Raw genomic sequence first — 18,313 nt, 5'->3', positions numbered from 1 at the left:
TATTTGAAAACCCAGAACTCGTGGTTACCCTGTGTCGATAATAGAAGATAATACAACAGTGTAAATTCCTATTCGACTTAAGCGCCACCAACGTCAACTTCCCCACTTAAAAACCCTCTTTGCCAACATGATGGCGATGACATTGCACAACTTATACTAGACACTAAGTGCCGGTAGCGCCCAGTGGTAATTTCAAACAGAAAATTTATCGATACTACCGCCAAATTGGTAGAAAGTGGAAAATTTATAGAGGAAATCAGGAATGCTAGCGCCCCGTTACGGCGACGTTCCCACTTAGCTTTACACAAGTTTCTGGTGGACGTCTGTTCTCTGTGATATGAATGCGTTCTAAAATAGTTTTGAACAAGTATATCGATTTGAATGGAAAGAGCACCAAGCAGCAGATGACTTTAAATAAACAAACGTAGCAAAGATTGGCAAGAATACGTAAATTCATCAAACTGACTTTCTGACTTTCGTCGATTTATCGCAAACAACAATTCAGTCATACATGATTGGTGCCAGTGATTGAGTGGTAAGCGATAAACGTGACCCATAAAGCTGCGTCACCGTCAGCGTTGACGAAGGGGTTCGTCCGTCAAATGACAGATGTAACACGGAACCAAATTTTGTACATTTAAATCAAAAATATATATTGCTGATTGCATCTGAAACTGGACTGTTCCAAAAATGCAAAAAGTGTGATAAAAGTGCACGTTTCCGTTAAATCGTTTTGATGTCTTGGGAGCACTTATTGCTTGCATCATAAGGAATAAGTGCACCGAAGACACCAAGACGATTAGACGTAAACTTGCAATTTTATCACACTTTTTAATAAGTGAAAACGCGCTTATTAGTCCAATTTGGTGTGAAATGCACAATATGTTCATTATATAAAATTATAAATAGTTCAAAATAAATTGAAAAAAAGTTTTCAACAAAAATATGAATGTTTGAATTAAATTTAAAAGCATGTTTATTTCAACAATGAATAATCTGGGTAAACAATTTTCAGCGTGTCCTTTTTTCCTTGTTGTTTACATTCGGCAAACTCAACCGAAAACGGGTTGCAAGCGGCAAAACCGAAGTAGAGAGTCCGGAATCCCACGCAGGAAAGTGTTCCAAGCCCGACAAAACCGGTGGAACCCCACAATATCAACGTCACTCTGTCGTTTCTTATGCCGATCCCCATGTCATCCTCACTTCCACCCGACGTCGAAAGAAAAACAGATAATCCCCCAACACCAAACATAGAAAAAGGCCGGTATGAGGACCAGCGTCAGAAACGAAGAAACGACGTTAATATCTCAAAGTTTCACCGGTTTTACTGAACTGGAACCCGCGGACACCAACTCCGACGGCCCACCGCATCTCGGACCTGGATCCCAAAACCCATAGACAACCCTTTATCGCACCGAAAAATAGCAGGAATATAGATGCTCTGTCTGCCGATTTCCATTTATTTGCTATCCATTGTAAATATTTTCGTTTATACCGCATTCAAATGCTAAAATAATTTCAAAATAGGGGTTTTTTTTTGATAAGCATGTTTAAAACAAACATATTTATTTTTAATCACTATAGTTGTCAAATCAACCAAAAATATTCACGTTTATTTGCAACACGAATATTTTTAAAATAAACGGAACAATATTTTTGTTTTAAACATTATTAACTGACATAACCCCAAGGCTGCAAAATGCGTGTCGATGCATGTTGACATGGCTGGTTCTCAGCAATGCAATGACCAATCGTTATGATTCACCCATCATTCAAAAGGTATGGCTATCTATTTTTTTTTTTTTGCAATATGTAGACATTCAATTGGACCTATGATTGGCCAGCCGGCACGGAAAAACCCGGAAAAGTCCCGAGCAAAATGCGTGTCGATTCATGTTGACATAACTGGTTCTCGGCAATTTGGTTACCACATCTTAGGATTGAGCCACTACTTGAATGGTATGACTATCTACTTTCAACAGGAACAGACAAAGAACCGATTAGAGTTGTGGGTGGCCAATCGGAACGATAAAACCCGTGAAAGGTGGCTCAGTGAAAATTCGGATTCACCGGGAAAATGGTCAATTCCTGAAATTAGACCTAGAGATCCGCGTTTTTTTTTTCTTGCATACAATCATGAGCATAGAGAAAATATAACATCACATTATCGATTTTGCAACCAAGTGGCCAGAAAACGGATATCCGGAATCACCGGGAAACTAGTCAATTCCAGAAAGTAGACCTAGAAATCCGCGATTTTTTCTAACTTGCATATAATCATTAGCATAGAGGAAATACGTCATCAACATATCGATTCTGCTAGCGAGTGGCCAGAATACGGTCCTCTAGATATCCGGAATCACCGGGAAAATGGTCAATTCATAAAAGTAAACCTTGAGATTCGTGATTTTTTAGAAAATGTGAAGAACCCTTTTTTAAGAAGATACATCTCAATGCCATATTGATTTGATCACCCGGGAATATCCGGATTCACCGGGGAAATGGTCAATTCTTAAAAGTAGTCCTAAAGCTGCGCGATTTTTTATAAATTGCATACAATCATGAGCATAGAGGAAATATACCATCACCATATCGATTCTACAAACAGGTGGCCAGAAAACGGTCCTCTGGATATCCGGATCTACCGGGAAAATAGTCCATTCAAGAAAGTAGACCTACACACTTAATCTAGCTCGGTAAAATCTCCAATAGCCGATTACCTCGGCATTTAATTTTGCTGATATATCTGCAAAATATCGGTTTGTTAGCTGATATCTCAGCAAAATGATATTTGTTAGCTGAGTATCGGCAATTGTTTGACTGAATCTCAGCAAAATAAATTGCAGAACTACTCGGCTATTGGAATCTCGGAGAAAAAAATTATGTGTGTAGAGATCCGCGAGTCTTTCTAACTTGCATATAATCATTAGCATAGAGGAAATATGACATCAAAATATAGATTCTGCTACCGGGTGGCCAGAATACAGTCCTCTTTAAATCCCGGAATCACCTTGAAAATAGACAATTCTTAAAAGTAGACCTAGAGATCCGGGAGTTTTTAGAAAATGTGAAGAACCCCTAGTTGAGAAGATATATCTCAGTGCCATATTGATTTGGTCCCGCAGTGGTTATACAAGGCCCTTCTGGATATCCGGAATCACCGGATTGTCAATTCCGGAAAGTAGACCTAGAGATCCGCGGTTTTTTTTCTATATTTCATACAATCATGAGCATAGAAGAAATATACCTTCACCATTTCGATTCTGCAACTAATTGGCCAGAAAAAGGTCCTCTGGATATCCGGAGTCACCGGGAAAATTGTTAATTCTTCAAAGTAGACCTAATGGCTTCAAACATGGAATACGTTTGAAATCAACCTAGTTTATGTTTGTGGCCAGAACAAACTGAGTTTACGTTTAAATTTACCTCAAATATGTTTGGTTCGACGGTAAATTTTTCTGCGTGAACGCATATCAAATTGCTTTTCCATCGACATCTCTACTTGGTGACTTCACATCGACGCTGCGTTAGTTCGTCAATTTTCATCAGATTCAAATCGCCTTGATACCAGTCCCGAAGTGACGTTTCTTCACACACATTTTGACAGTTCCTTATGGGGTTTTGCGTTGGAGTGAGAGAATAAGAAAAAGTCTGCCATGTTTCACACATAGACTGACAGTTACATATGAGATTTCTCCATAGGAGTAAAGAGTTGCAGAGCTCTCGTCAACGCCAAATTTGACGCTGACGCTGACGCAGCTTTGTGTGTCCCACTTTACTGCTTTATTATCCTAGTGGGTCTAGTTTCATATCCAGTGGAAGTCATTTGAATTTTCTAAAGCAAATATCCGATAGGGTTTAGGTGTATAGGTGCTATCCTGGCGTCGGTATTAGGCACTCGCTTGCGACAGATCAATAATTTCAACAGAAAATAAACAAGAATAAAAGACTCAATCATAAACGTCATTGAAAGTAACTCAGAAACTGATTTTATTCGGTCTCTAAATTACTTTCATCAGCCGTGTTCAAATCAACATTATGCATAGATGAGGGATTGTCTCCCTCAGCCGGATAATTATGTTACTTTGCCTACACGCTAAGATGCACATACCTTAAAGTCGGTAAAGAATACCTAGACATCGGTAAAAATGACCGATAATCGAAGAAAGTGCACATACCTAAGAGAAGAGGTGACAATACGGGGGCGAAAATGAACCACTTTTCTGTCAAACGTGAACCAGCTCCTGATTCGCCGATTTCATGTGAGTAAGATAGAGATAGATATAGATAAATATAGAGATAGAGATAGAAATAAAAGAGGAAGAAGCCAATTGTCACCTCTTCTTCTTAGGCACATACCTAAATTATCGGTAATCATGGATTACCCGTAAAATGTCTTAATTTATAGTAAAAAATAGCACATTAAAGTAAAAAGTAACGATTTTTATCGGTAAAAAATACCGAATTTTTTTACCGATAATTTTAAAATCGTAGCTAGTAGTGTAGTCAAATGCGATGAAAGTGAAAAAAAAAATCAATTCACGCTATTCCAAAACTACCCAAATTTGGGTACAATTCACCCAGATAGGTCAAACTGAACCTACCCAAAGATGGGTAAACATGAAACTAGGTATCGGTTACTCAGATGTTAAAATTTGATAACAGGGTAAACTTTACCCATTTTAATAGAAATTAGATGATATGACCGCTGCAGTAGCTCTATCAAACGTAGCCTCATCCGACTAGCTCTTCTAGCACCGACGAACCGACATGCCACAGGAGCATTTCGTTTGTCCACAATTCAAATTGTCAAACGAGCGATTCGAACTTTCAAACGGGTGATCAAATCTGTCAAACGAGGTGAGACGCTATCCATGGCAATATAAATTATACGTGGGTCGTGTCCTTGCTTATGATATGACGCGATCGGATGAGTAGATGTCGGTAGTGTTTAACGTATTTTAAATATGGCGTCTTTGGCACGAATTTTAAAGTAACTTGTATGAGCTGTCACGTCGGTTCGTCGGTGCTTCTAGCCTGTTATTGATTATTGAGGTCATATTGTCGGAAAAATATATATATATAACTACGGAATACGACATTGAAATACCCAAAAAACGATACCGCTACAAATCCTAACCTTTTATTGAGGTTGGATTTAAAATCAGATCTTTAAATTAGGAATCACAATAAACACTTGGCATCGAGAAAAGTGTCACAGAATATCTCGATAACCTAGAATTAGGAGAAGGTCAAAAGTCCAGAAACTAACAATATACTTACTAACTAAAGCTACCGGTAGCATTCGCCATGACAACAGTTCCATATCTGATTTTTTTTTACCATCAGATTTATATATTTTGAGCATTAAAACTTTCACTGGCAGCTCAACAATCTCCCTTTCATACTTTCGCCATTTTTTACTTTGGGAAAATTTCGATTAGAATTATCTACTCATCAGAACAAAACTAGTTTACCCAGATTTTGACAACTCCTTACTGGATACAAGAATGGGTACAATCTACCCAGTCACTAGGTAGATTCAGAATAGCGTGTTGAGAAATAGGGGAAATGACTTTAGTGTTTGGCTACACTGTACCAATATATCGTTCCCTGATCGAATGAAAAATCAGACCATTCAAATCGAAACATTGAAATCGCTTTTGATGATATCTGCAACCGGATGACGGTTGTTTTGTATTCAGGAATACAGGATGAACATTGATACAAAAAGCGAACGGACCTCAGTTGAAATACGTAATGCTCCCTGTAGAATGATTGTCATCCCAAATTGAAATGCGTACGCAAATCATCCAAAATGATGATATAAATAATTCTATCGAACGTCATTTGCTGATCTAAGCTGACAAACGAGGTGGAAACATAGTCTCTGAGCGCTGTATGTTTCACAGCCAATTTTGAAATAAATATCATCCTTTATTTGAATGACAGTCATATGGATGCTCATCTGCTGACGACAAATACAACCATAAGGCATTCATCCGAAATTCCAAAGCATATTGTTAAAGGGCTCGAGCAATGCAATAATCATTTGATGTATTGTGGAAATTTTCAGTTCAGTGTATGGATCTAAAGATTGGGCACATGGATAAAAAATCTCTTATTATCAAATTTTGAATATTTGAATATGGCTGACATTAGGGACATTAACTCTACCGTAAGAAGGGGTTACATTAAACCAATATTTAAAAAAGTTTTTTGATGAAAATTTTATGAATATACAGAAAATGATGACTAGAATACATGTTTCTTGAAGTCCTTGAGTAAAGTATAGATAACATTAACCAGTTGTTTTTAGTTAAATAGTGCTGTAAAATTAAGTGTCATAAATAATATCAAAAACACGCTTTTAAAAATGGTCACTGGCAAACAAAAGTTTGATCACACTTTTATGTGGATAGACAAGGTTACACACGATCTTTAGCCATACATACGAATTTCATTGTGGCCATACCCAAGTGTACTCCTAAAAGCTAATAATATTTTAATAAAATTAATGTTTTGGCTCAATGTCACCGCCCATTGGTCTATGTTTTCATAAATTTTAGTAAAATGAAGTATCAATTTCAATCAACCATTTCCATGACAGTCGTAAATATATCATTGATGAATGTATTTACATACTTAAAATTGTTTTTCTTGCTAATATGTGAATGCTGTGAGGTAGAGAACGAATATTTTTGATTTTATGACCCAATGTCACCCTCACTTACGGTATCTTTTGAATATTTTGTTATGATCTAAAACCGTTTCTTGTGTCATCACAATGCTATATATTATCATTTATTGTTGTATATAATACTTTTACTACTCTAACACGTAAATATAAAATAGCACATTTGTGGTCATTCCATTGATCATATTATTAAATGTTTTGTCTGGTCCGAAATTTCAATCATTTTATGACTTCCATGAAATTGTATTTTTTTATTATGCCATCCGCGAGTTAACGACCCCGCTACCTGGACTTGTACAAATTTCATCGACGGTGTCAGCAACTTCTATCAACACGGCAACAGCAGCATGGCATCGATCAGCAGAATTCGTCAACCCAGCAGCAGCGGCATCGAGGGCGATCGTTGGACTTAGTACTCATCGCGCGAGGTGCTGAGTGTGCAGAGAAGGTGAACTGTAGCATAATTCGATTATAATAAATCAGTCTTAGTTCAGTAGTGTAGCGGTTAAGTTGTCTTTTATATTTTTTAAAAAGAAACCCAGGTCGGTGGTTTTCTAACTGGCGCCCGAATAGGGACCTTCGCGAGTGGGAATAGTATAAGTTGAACGGTAGTGAAAAATCTTAAAAGTGTTGAAGAAAAAGCTTTCTGGCTCACAGTTGAAATCTTAAAAGTGATAATCTAAAAAAGTTCACATTTCCGGTTCAAAGAGCCGAACTGTTAGTGTAGTGAGAGTGTTAAACTGGTTCAAAGAGCCAGCCTACAGTCAACGAAGCGGAACGTGAGGACACAGTGGAAAACTCCCGATCGGTGATAGGAGCCTCAGTAGCAGACAGCAAACAGGATTACTCCGGCCCACCTGCCTCCGTTTCCCCCAACGAGCGAAGACCAGCGGACAACCCAAAAGTCTAGCAGCCGACCATGCTAGCAGTACTGTAAGTAGCAATTCTACTATTATAATTTTTGTGTGAACAAGTAAATTTAAAGTTATACCAATTTTAGTATTATAATTTTTGTGCGAACAGTGATTTTAAAGTCGCGAGTGAACAGTTTTACATTAAAATTTTCCAAAACTAAGAAACAGTACAGTAGATTTAAATTTGTGAGTATAAAGTTTACATTAAAGGTCCCAAAATTAAGAAAAGGTGCAGGTTAGATTTTTACCATAAAACCAAAATGTCACTTCCAGTGCCAGCACCAGCGCCTGGCCTTGGGCCACGACCAGTACCAGAGCCGGTACGACCAACCGAAAATTTCATTGAGATTGGTAGGATTCCTGATTTTTTAAAAGATCTTAGATCTTTCAATGGAAATCCTACAGAACTAATGAACTGGATCCTGGATGTGGAAGGTATCTTTAATATGTACCGCCACATTCCTGTCGAATCATTGCAATATGACCTAATTGAAAAAAGTATAAGACGACGTATAACGGGCGAAGCAGCTGATGTGCTGAACGCCAATAACGTCGCGTCAAATTGGACTGAAATTAAGTCCACACTGTTGCTATACTATAGCGACAAACGTGAATTAAAGACACTCGACTTCGAGTTGACGACGATTAAGAAAGGGCAGACAGAGTCCTTATCCTGCTATTACAGCAGGGTGAATGAATTGTTGTCAGCCATTATAGCCCAAGTCCAAACCGATGAAAAATATAGGGACAATGCAGCGGTCTATATAGACTACTTCAGAGAAAAAGCCCTTGACTCCTTTATACGGGGCCATGAGAGGAATCTTAGCCTCTTGCTGAAGACAGCAAAACCTAAAACATTAAGTAGTGCGTACCAATTTTGCCTCGATTATCATAATATGGACATTAGATCTGGTCCACTAAGAAATGAAACGTCAAACGTTTCACTTCCAAAACCTAGAGAATTGGAGGTGCCCAGGCTTCCACCACGGCCACCACCAAGATTGCTAGTAAAGCCTCCTATGGCATTGGCTTCACAGCCACCACCTAGGAGATTATTTGCCCCATTTCCACAACGTCCGATGCAACATCAAGGGTTTAGTAGGCCATTTATGCCAACAAACCCACAGCGAGCAAACCAATTTGGTCAAATTAATCAACCGAAACCAGAACCGATGGATGTAGATCCCAGCGTTCGGTCAAGGAACATTAATTATGGAAACCGGCCACAATTCAATTTTAAGAGACCACATCCACCGTCTCAACAATTCCAAAACTTTAAGAGAGTTGCTCATCCGGTAGAGTATGAGGCAGATCCCTACGAGTACTACAACTATTACCCCGATCATTACTATCAGGAGGAAGAAATTGATTATTATGATCATTCCGATTTTTCTGAACAGTTTGAAATGCCGACATACCATGAAGATGATCCACAGCCATCAACTTCGAGTCAACAGAGCTCGGAGAGTAATGTGCTTAAAAATGACGAAAACACCGCTAATTTTTTAGAGTGGAAAACGAGTTGGTAAAACCAACTCTACCATATATTAATTTACAAACTACTATAGGCAGTTTCCCATTTTTAGTTGACACGGGAGCAAACGTTAACTTGATTTCACCGAAATTGGCTTATGCTTATGGTAAAACGAAACCATACGATTTCAATGCGAAGAACATAACCAGTGCTAATGGATGTTTCAATGCAACATCGGCAATAAATATAAATTTTTTTGAACCAAAAATTAACTTTCAAGCTCAATTTTTGTTACACAAGTTCCACCCATTTTTCCAGGGAATAATTGGAACTAGTATTTTAAAAGCACTCAACGCCGCGATTGATTTTTCGAGGGGAACTCTTTCCCTACAAAAAGGTAATGAACGGCTAGTTATTCCAATTTTGCAATACTGTCCTGGAACAGTAGAATCATCTTCTAATCTCACTTTTAGAACTGACCATCTTAGTCAATCGGTAAGAGACAAGTTAGAATCAATTCTGAATACTAACAAAGAAGTATTTCACGAACCAGATTCCAAGTTGACATGTGCAACTAGAATAGAGTGTTCGATTAATACTACTGATGACATACCAGTGCATCAAAGGGTTTACCCTTATCCCGCCGCCTATACCGATGAAGTGAACAAACAAATAGAAAAATTACTGTCAGACGGTATTATCAGACCATCGAGATCCCCCTGGACGTCTCCAGTGTGGATTGTACCGAAGAAAGCTGATGCTTCGGGCATAAAAAAATTTAGAATGGTGATTGATTACCGAAAAATCAATGAAAAAACCATATCTGATAGGTATTCAATGCCTGAAATTGGATATGTCATCGGACAACTTAAAGGACAGCAATATTTCACGACTCTCGATTTAGCCTCCGGATTTCATCAAATCCGAATGAAAGAGAGCGATATAGAAAAAACCGCATTTTCCATCAACAATGGAAAGTACGAGTTCACTAGAATGCCGTTCGGGTTGAAAAATGCGCCCGCGACATTCCAACGAGCCATCGATGACATCCTTAGAGAGCACATAGGGAAAATTTGCTATGTGTACATCGACGATGTAATAGTGTTCGGTCGATCGCTCGACGAACATTTGGAGAATCTTTCAAAAATATTAAAAACTTTAAATGACGCAGGGTTAAAAATACAGATGGACAAGTCTGAATTTCTGCATACCCAAGTAGAATTTCTAGGGTATATTATTAGTTCAGATGGAGTCAAACCCAATGAAAAAAAGATTGAAACAATTAGAGCATTTCCTGAACCTAAATCAATCAAGGATGTACGATCATTCCTTGGTATGATGGGTTACTATAGAAGATTCGTGAAGGACTTTGCGAAAATCGCAAAACCCCTCACTAACCTTCTAAGAGGGGAGGGAGTTCATTCGAACAAAAAAATTTCTCTTTCCTCTGAGCAAAAAACGTGTTTTGAAAGGATGAAAAATATTTTAACGTCATCGGATATATTAATTTACCCAGATTACAGCAAACCATTTCTCCTAACTACTGATGCTTCTGATTTTGCCATTGGAGCAGTATTGTCTCAAGGAGAAGTTGGAAAAGACAAACCTATTCATTTTGCGTCTAGGACATTGTCAAAATCTGAGGAAAAGTATTCAGTACCAGAGAAAGAGATGCTCGCAATCTTCTGGGCTTTACAAACCTTTAGAAATTACTTATATGGAACACAGTTCAAAATCTTAACGGATCACCAACCGTTAACATTTTCATTATCACCAAAAAACACAAACGCGAAGTTAAAAAGGTGGAAGTCGTATCTCGAAGAGCACGACTATCAAATTGAATACAAACCCGGAAAGACTAATGTAGTCGCCGACGCTTTAAGTCGGATAGTATGCTCTTTAACGGGTACACAACACTCAGCCGAAAAAAGCGATGATTTTTACATTATTTCTACCGAAGCACCATTGAATGCGTTCAAGCATCAGGTAATTATTAAAAAAGGTATAAATAATGTTAAGATCGAAACCCCATTCACAAATTTCAAAAGAATAACTATTTATATGAATGAAATTAACAACGCTTCTCTCCTACAGGTATTGAAAACACATTTTGACCCAGGTAAAGTAAACGGATTATTAACAGAAGAGGAAATTATGGGTAGGGTACAAGAAGTCTATAAAGAACATTTTGGACAAAAGAAATCGTTAAAAATCCGTTTCACACAGAGGTTATTGGAAGATATCTGCCAGGACGATGAGCAGTGGAATATTGTTCGGGATACACACCTCAGAGCACACAGGGGTGCTGAGGAAAACAAACGACAAATTCTAAGAAAATTTTACTTTCCGAAAATCCAACAGAAAGTAAAAGATTTCATTACAAACTGTCGCATTTGCCACGAATGCAAATACGACAGAAGCCCTATAAATTTTCCCGTGCAAAAAACTCCTATCCCTACCGGTCCTTTCCAAATAGCCCACATAGATATCCTCTTCCTAGAAAATCTCCACTTTTTAACGTATATCGATAAATTTTCAAAATTTGCACAAATTAAAATGACCGAATCTAGAGCTGCAATTGATTTGGTTCCTGCTATTAAAGATATTCTTCTAAAATATAAAACACCAGGAGTTCTAGTTATGGATGGTGAGAGATCATTCATGACGGGAGAACTAGTAAACTTTTACAATACATATAATATTGAAACATACATTACAGCAACAGGACGCAGTGAAATGAATGGAGCCGTTGAAAGACTACATTCTACATTGTTGGAAATTTATCGAATTACGAAAACAGAAAACCCAGGAAGATCAATGATCGACCTTGTGAATATTTCTATGCACAAGTACAATTCCACGATTCATTCCAGTACCGGATATACCCCTTACGAAATTATCATCCCCTCCAGCAAATCCTCGACTATAGTTGAGACTGTTTATCAAAATTTAAAGACCAAACAAAAAAAGGACTTGACATATATCAATAAAAACAAAAAATATGCAAACATAAAGAGTAACATAGAAGCTTTCGAGAAGACCAGACAAAGACTAAAGTACAAAAATAGGTATAAGAAAGTTAAAATAAGTAATGTTAATAGAAGTACTGTAACGACTGACGATGGCAGGAAAATACATAAAAATGACATAAAGATAAGACAGATTTGACTGACGCAAAATTTATCATTATTTACAGACTCTTGGCACTATTGCCGCAGATTTGGACTTTGACTATACAGAAAATCGACGGACCAATCTTCATTTACGACCATGGCATTGGCCGAATTCAATATCAATACTACTACTATATACACCATTTTAATATAGAAGCTCTAAGACTCCATATTGTTGATTTGAGAAATAAATTTGAAGAGATAGAGAGGAATCAATTTTCCGAAATTATAATACAAAAATTTGATGATATCAATGACTCATTAGGAAAGGTTATCCATTCTAAAAGGCAAAAACGATGGGATGCCGTAGGCACCGTTTGGAAATTTATAGCAGGATCTCCCGATGCAAATGATTTGAAATTAATTAATTCTAGTATCAATAATCTGGTATATAGCAATAACAAACAAGTAAAAATTAATCGAGAAATGACTTTACAACTTAAGGAAACAGTATTCAAAACAAAACAAGCCATTCAGCTATTCAGATCAAAATCCTCAGAATTGCATTCCATAAACATTCTCTTCAATCTTAAAGATTTAAACTACAAAGTAGAAAACATAATCGAAACTATAATGTTAGCTAAACTAGGGATTTTAAATGAAAAAATTTTAACCAAAACTGAATTAGAAATGTTAAGGAAGGATTTAGAGAGAGAGAATGTTACAGTTCATTCATCATCGGAAGTCGTCACGTACGCCAAAACATCCATAGTCACCAATCAACGAGAGATGCTACTATTCATCAAAATGCCAAAACTAGATTTCAGAATTTTCCGCAAAGTTCATATATATCCAACATTCCATAGTCAACGACAAATCCATGCAACCAAGAAGTTTTTCCTGATTCATCGAACTGCAAAATTTACCGTTAAAACGTTAGAATCAACTATCTACAATATTGAAGATACTGAAGTAGCCGATAGTACATGCATACCGAATCTGTTAGATGGAAAAGCATCTATATGTAACTACACGTCAAACCCCATAGAGAAGGAAGTCATGCCAATCGACATGCAACACATACTTATCAACTCAGCAAGCAACTTTACCCTATCATCCGATTGTGGTACTACCGAGAGAACTCTTTCCGGATCATATTTGATCCAATACGAAAACTGCACGGCACGAATCGATAACGTTTCGTATACAAGTAAAACCCGAAATATTATTGGAAAACCCATTCACCTCCCTTTGGACGGAATACCTATCAGCAAACACGGTGACATACTGAACCTTAGTATGGAACACCTTCACAAGCTTCAAATAGAGGCACGGAAAGATTTGGATTTACTTCGTTTAAACAGCAATAGCTTGCGTTTTCCACATTGGTCAATTTTTGGAGGAATAACCATTATTCCTATCGTAATCGGTTTAGCTATTCTCAGTATTTTCTCCCACAGAACAACCAAGGTCAAGCTACATACCACCATTCCCGAAACCATTCCAAACGTTAAGGATCATCATGGAAAAACGGAGGCCAAGGAGATCACTCATAACTTCAAAAAACGTACAATAGCGGATATTATGCCCCTGGAGGTTCATCACTAAGGAGGGGCGAGTTAACGACCCCGCTACCTGGACTTGTACAAATTTCATCGACGGTGTCAGCAACTTCTATCAACACGGCAACAGCAGCATGGCATCGATCAGCAGAATTCGTCAACCCAGCAGCAGCGGCATCGAGGGCGATCGTTGGACTTAGTACTCATCGCGCGAGGTGCTGAGTGTGCAGAGAAGGTGAACTGTAGCATAATTCGATTATAATAAATCAGTCTTAGTTCAGTAGTGTAGCGGTTAAGTTGTCTTTTATATTTTTTAAAAAGAAACCCAGGTCGGTGGTTTTCTAACTCGCGTTCTAGATTTACTTTAATCTGGGGGATGTAATGTTTGAGAGTGAAATAAATAATTCAAGCTTCTTTGGAAAATAGCAGAAATCCAATTTCCTTAACGGAGGGAAACATGTGTGTAAATAATGTATTATGTTACGGTGTCCTCTCGCTATTTGTAAACCTTGCCTGAACTCATGTTTTGGTTAAATAACCATTTATTGGTTTAGAAACATGTGAAATAAAAATGTAAGTAATCATTTAAGATGTGCCAAATATTTAGAATTAATTTACATTAAAATAGCATTACCGGACACGAAGTAAACTACTTACGATTCAACGATAGGCAAAAAAGATACGGTCGAATCAAGCGTCCGGATGGTTGTGTTGCCTCGCACCACCACCTTCTCTCGCGTTATACGCCTGTAGGTTTCGTCACGCCGCATATTGGATTATGTGCTGCTAATGGCACCTTTTTATTTCACCCTAATCAAATTAAAGTCACAAAACTGACCGAAAATCCCGTTGTATTTGTTATCACTGTTTCTCACTTAAGAATCACATCTATTAAAATCTAACACGCAAAAAATGACAGCTAGCAGATATCCACATTGTCACACTATCGTCTCAGTCTCATCAGAGTAACTCCTCTGGGCCAAAATAAAGCACCCAGCTACAAGCGCACATCAAGCAACAGCAGGCGTCCTAAAAGCTGAACTTGACACCAACTAGATTTAATAATTTCATCTCATAATAGTCAATAAACTAAATTTAGAAACGCTCTAGCCACCACATCACCTCTTCCTACATTATTTGTCTCATAAGACAACACAATTCAGAATCACTGCCAATCTTCTCCGGCACCACTCTTTATGTTCTGTTGGCTTGCACGTCCAACACCATTAATTTACTTTACTATCACTGGTCGCGTGTCGTCCAAGATTATCCAATATATCAGACGGATGATAACCGACGTCCAGTCCGGTATCACTAGGATCGAGGTCGCCTTTCATGCAGAGCAAACAGCAGATGATACTGACAACGGAGTCTGAGATCTCATCTCTCCATCACAACGGGATGTCTGTGTATTGCCAAACCAATAACATATCCTCCACCAAGCCGCGACAGACGGTGCATACGGAAAGGACATGCGCAAAGATGGAGCCAGAGCCGTGTGTTCTTATTGACTGTGTCGGCAATTTGGCAGCGCATACGGCGTTGTCGGTGTGTATGCAGCAGCAATGTATAGAAACAGGAAGTAGCATATGCAGCATCGTTGGAAGGTTGATGGTGCCTTCAAGTGGCATACATTTTGCTCCTTATTACTCCTCTGGTATTACATATCACTATTACCAGTAAACATGCATAATGAATGAAGTTATGTCAGCCGTATTAGGTTGAAGGCATGCAACGAACATGCGAGTTTTATGGAACTGTTGACCCGACGTACTACTAGGAATGTGTGAAATCTTTCAAACTAGCTTTTATTCACACCATTGCACTAACGTACCTCCACTATTGGAGCGTTTACCCTACCCGCATTGATTATTTTATTTTCGAATGTGATGAAAAAATTGGATGTACTATGGTATTTTTAGAAATTAAGGAACTTGATTTTCAAATCCAGGGAAAAAACCATGATTTTGAATTAAGATATGTTTTCATCCGAGCAAAATTTTCAAAATTCTAAGGTTTGGGTTTATTTTTTTGGGACAACTCCGACTCCGTCTCTTCAACTCTAACTTCGATTCAAACAAAATACAATTATTCAAAAAAAAAATATCTTGGGAAATCATTCGGAAATTTAATCATTATGTTTTATAAGATACACTACTTGTCATAAGCATAGAATCACTTCGACTCGTATTGAAACACTATATTGAATATTACATCACCTTGAAAACCCATCGAAAATACTATTTTAAGTACTTAATAACTTTAGACAAGTTCGAAATGACGTCGGAAAGTACTGAGTCACTTCTGAAAGTACTGAATCAAAATATGAATCTCTTCGGAAAGTAGTGTATGACTTCAGAAATGTTCGGATACACTTCAGAAAATTTTGAAACACTTCAGGAAAGTACTGAATCACTTTGAGCACGACTGAATCGCTTCATAAAAGTTCGGAATCACTTAAGATAGTACTGAATCACTTCAGAAAAGTTCATTATCACTTCAGAAAGTACTGAATCACTTCAGAAAAGTTTGGATTCAAGAAACAACTGAATCACTTCAGAAAAGTTCATTATCACTTCAGAAAGTACTAAATCATTTCAGAAAAGTTTGGAATCACTCCCGAAAGTACTAAATAACTTCAGAAAATTTCGGAGTCAGTTCGGAAAGTACTGAATGAGTTCATAAAAATTTGGAATCAATGAAAAAGTGGCAATGGTGAGGTGACTCTCCATCCGATTTGTACGGAGACTCACCTCACCCGAGGTGACAATTGTCACATCACCATCAATTCGCTGCCGCCTCACCGCACACGCCGTGCAGAATAGGTCTATGAGTCACTTCATAAAAGTTTGGAATAACTTCAGAAATAACTTAATCACTTCAGAAAAAATCGGAATTAATTAGGAAAGTACTGAATCAATTCATGAAAATTTGAAAAACTTTATAAAGTACTGAATAATTTCAGCAAAGTTCGGAATCACTTAGGAAAGTACTGAATAACCCCACATTAAATTTTGGAATTACTTCGGAAGATTGGATTCACTTCCGTAAGAAATCAATCAGTTAGTAATGACTTTGAAAAGTGTATAATCATTTTAGAAAGTAAAGAAAATTTCGAAATAACTTTGGATACATTTACTTATGCCGTGTAGAGAGATGTAGAGAAGCCGGAAGAGTACGGAAAGTGGTGAAAGCGGAGTCGGAGGAAGAGAAGTCAACTTGCACCTGACGCACCCAAGTAACATTTTAAGTTTTATAAAATACTACAAAGCTACTATAAAACAACATTCATAAAACCCTGGTCAAGACTGCTTTACCATTGATGCATCCACCAAAACCTCATTGATGCTCGAATCTGTCTAGTTGGCCCACCCTGGAGAAGGTTCTGAAGGATATATTTTCGAAGCTCTTCTAGATTGATTTACTGCAAAATGGTTGTACGATAAACGCAATGAGATCCATTTCAAAACCGTATTTAAGCTACAATAAAAGCTATTTGGCAACAATTAAAACCATTATCCGAGCCATTTACCCTAGGCACTTGCTAAGTTCATTAGAAAAAAAACAACAATCAAGATAAAAAAGGATGCATAAATACCATCCGATCTTATCAAAATAATCTGATCGTATAAAAATCCTGCCGAATTTCCAAAATTATAAAATAGTTCTCATGAAGTGGCCTAGTTTTAGGTGCCATATAAAATTTGATGTTAAATGTACGTGAAAACATCGAAAAATTTGAGTCCGCCCACGGAAAACATCGATTTTACTAATTATTATACATTAAGAAAGAAATACATTCTTCAGATCGATAATCAAGCTTAGCCAAGATTTTTGTTTTTCATGATTTTTGCATCCTAAATATTTTCTCATAGCTAAATTAACTAAAATAAAGTTATATCCAAGGAAATAGAGATTGAAAATCGAAGATTGTAAAAAAGCAAACAAAATAATTTTAATATGGCGGAAGCATAAAAGTTGATTTTCATGGGCCATTTGTGAAAAAGTTATTTTGCTTTCAAGAAATCCATTACAAACTCATAAGGTTTTGAAATAACTTTTACGAAGAAAACTCGTAGACTGAATTGTATTTATCTAAAGCCATTTTGCTTGATCCTAACCCGTTCAGATTTATGGCAGCATTTATGGCGGCAATGTTGCCTACAAAATGTTAAACGTCAAAGTTTGTTTATCTTTCGATAGTTGCGCAGTGCGATTCAGCGTTCTTCCAGGCGATTCTCTCCCGATGGCTTGGAAGCAGTTACTCAGAACGTGTTCACAACATTTCGCATTTCGCACAGCTGTAACCTCGATCATTCCCGAAAAGATCCCCTTCTTCCGGATGGTTCTGGAAGTGCACCATCAAACGATGCAGGAATGTACGGTTGAATTAATGTTTCCCAAGTGATGACCCTTTCGCCGAACAAAATCGCAGCTATGGATCGGAAACCAACTAGTGTCTGTTAACTGACAGTTTCAGTGGTTTGCTGTCGGTACTGACGCAAGTTATTCCGATCTTCATCTATTCGCAAGGTCTGGAGAAGGCTGGTCTG

General features: G+C 37.6%; 1 protein-coding gene across 1 annotated transcript in view; it reads right to left on the bottom strand.

Moving 5' to 3' along the window:
- Window positions 1-15,125, bottom strand: part of kat-60L1 (katanin p60-like 1) — a 51,078-nt gene extending 35,953 nt beyond the window's left edge. The window contains exon 1 of the mRNA XM_065222103.1: window positions 14,418-15,125. Coding sequence (XP_065078175.1) covers window positions 14,418-14,530 — 113 coding nt within the window. The 5' untranslated portion in view covers window positions 14,531-15,125. The remainder of the gene's footprint in view (window positions 1-14,417) is intronic.
- Window positions 15,126-18,313: the final 3,188 nt, after the last annotated feature.

Source organism: Ochlerotatus camptorhynchus, unplaced genomic scaffold, assembly GCF_037179485.1.
Source record: "Ochlerotatus camptorhynchus isolate MF236.1 unplaced genomic scaffold, CSIRO-AGI_Acam_v1.1 ptg000157l, whole genome shotgun sequence".
Classification (NCBI taxonomy): Eukaryota; Metazoa; Arthropoda; class Insecta; order Diptera; family Culicidae; genus Ochlerotatus; species Ochlerotatus camptorhynchus.
Note: the sequence above shows the minus strand (reverse complement) of the source record. Positions and strands in the feature narration are given on the sequence as shown.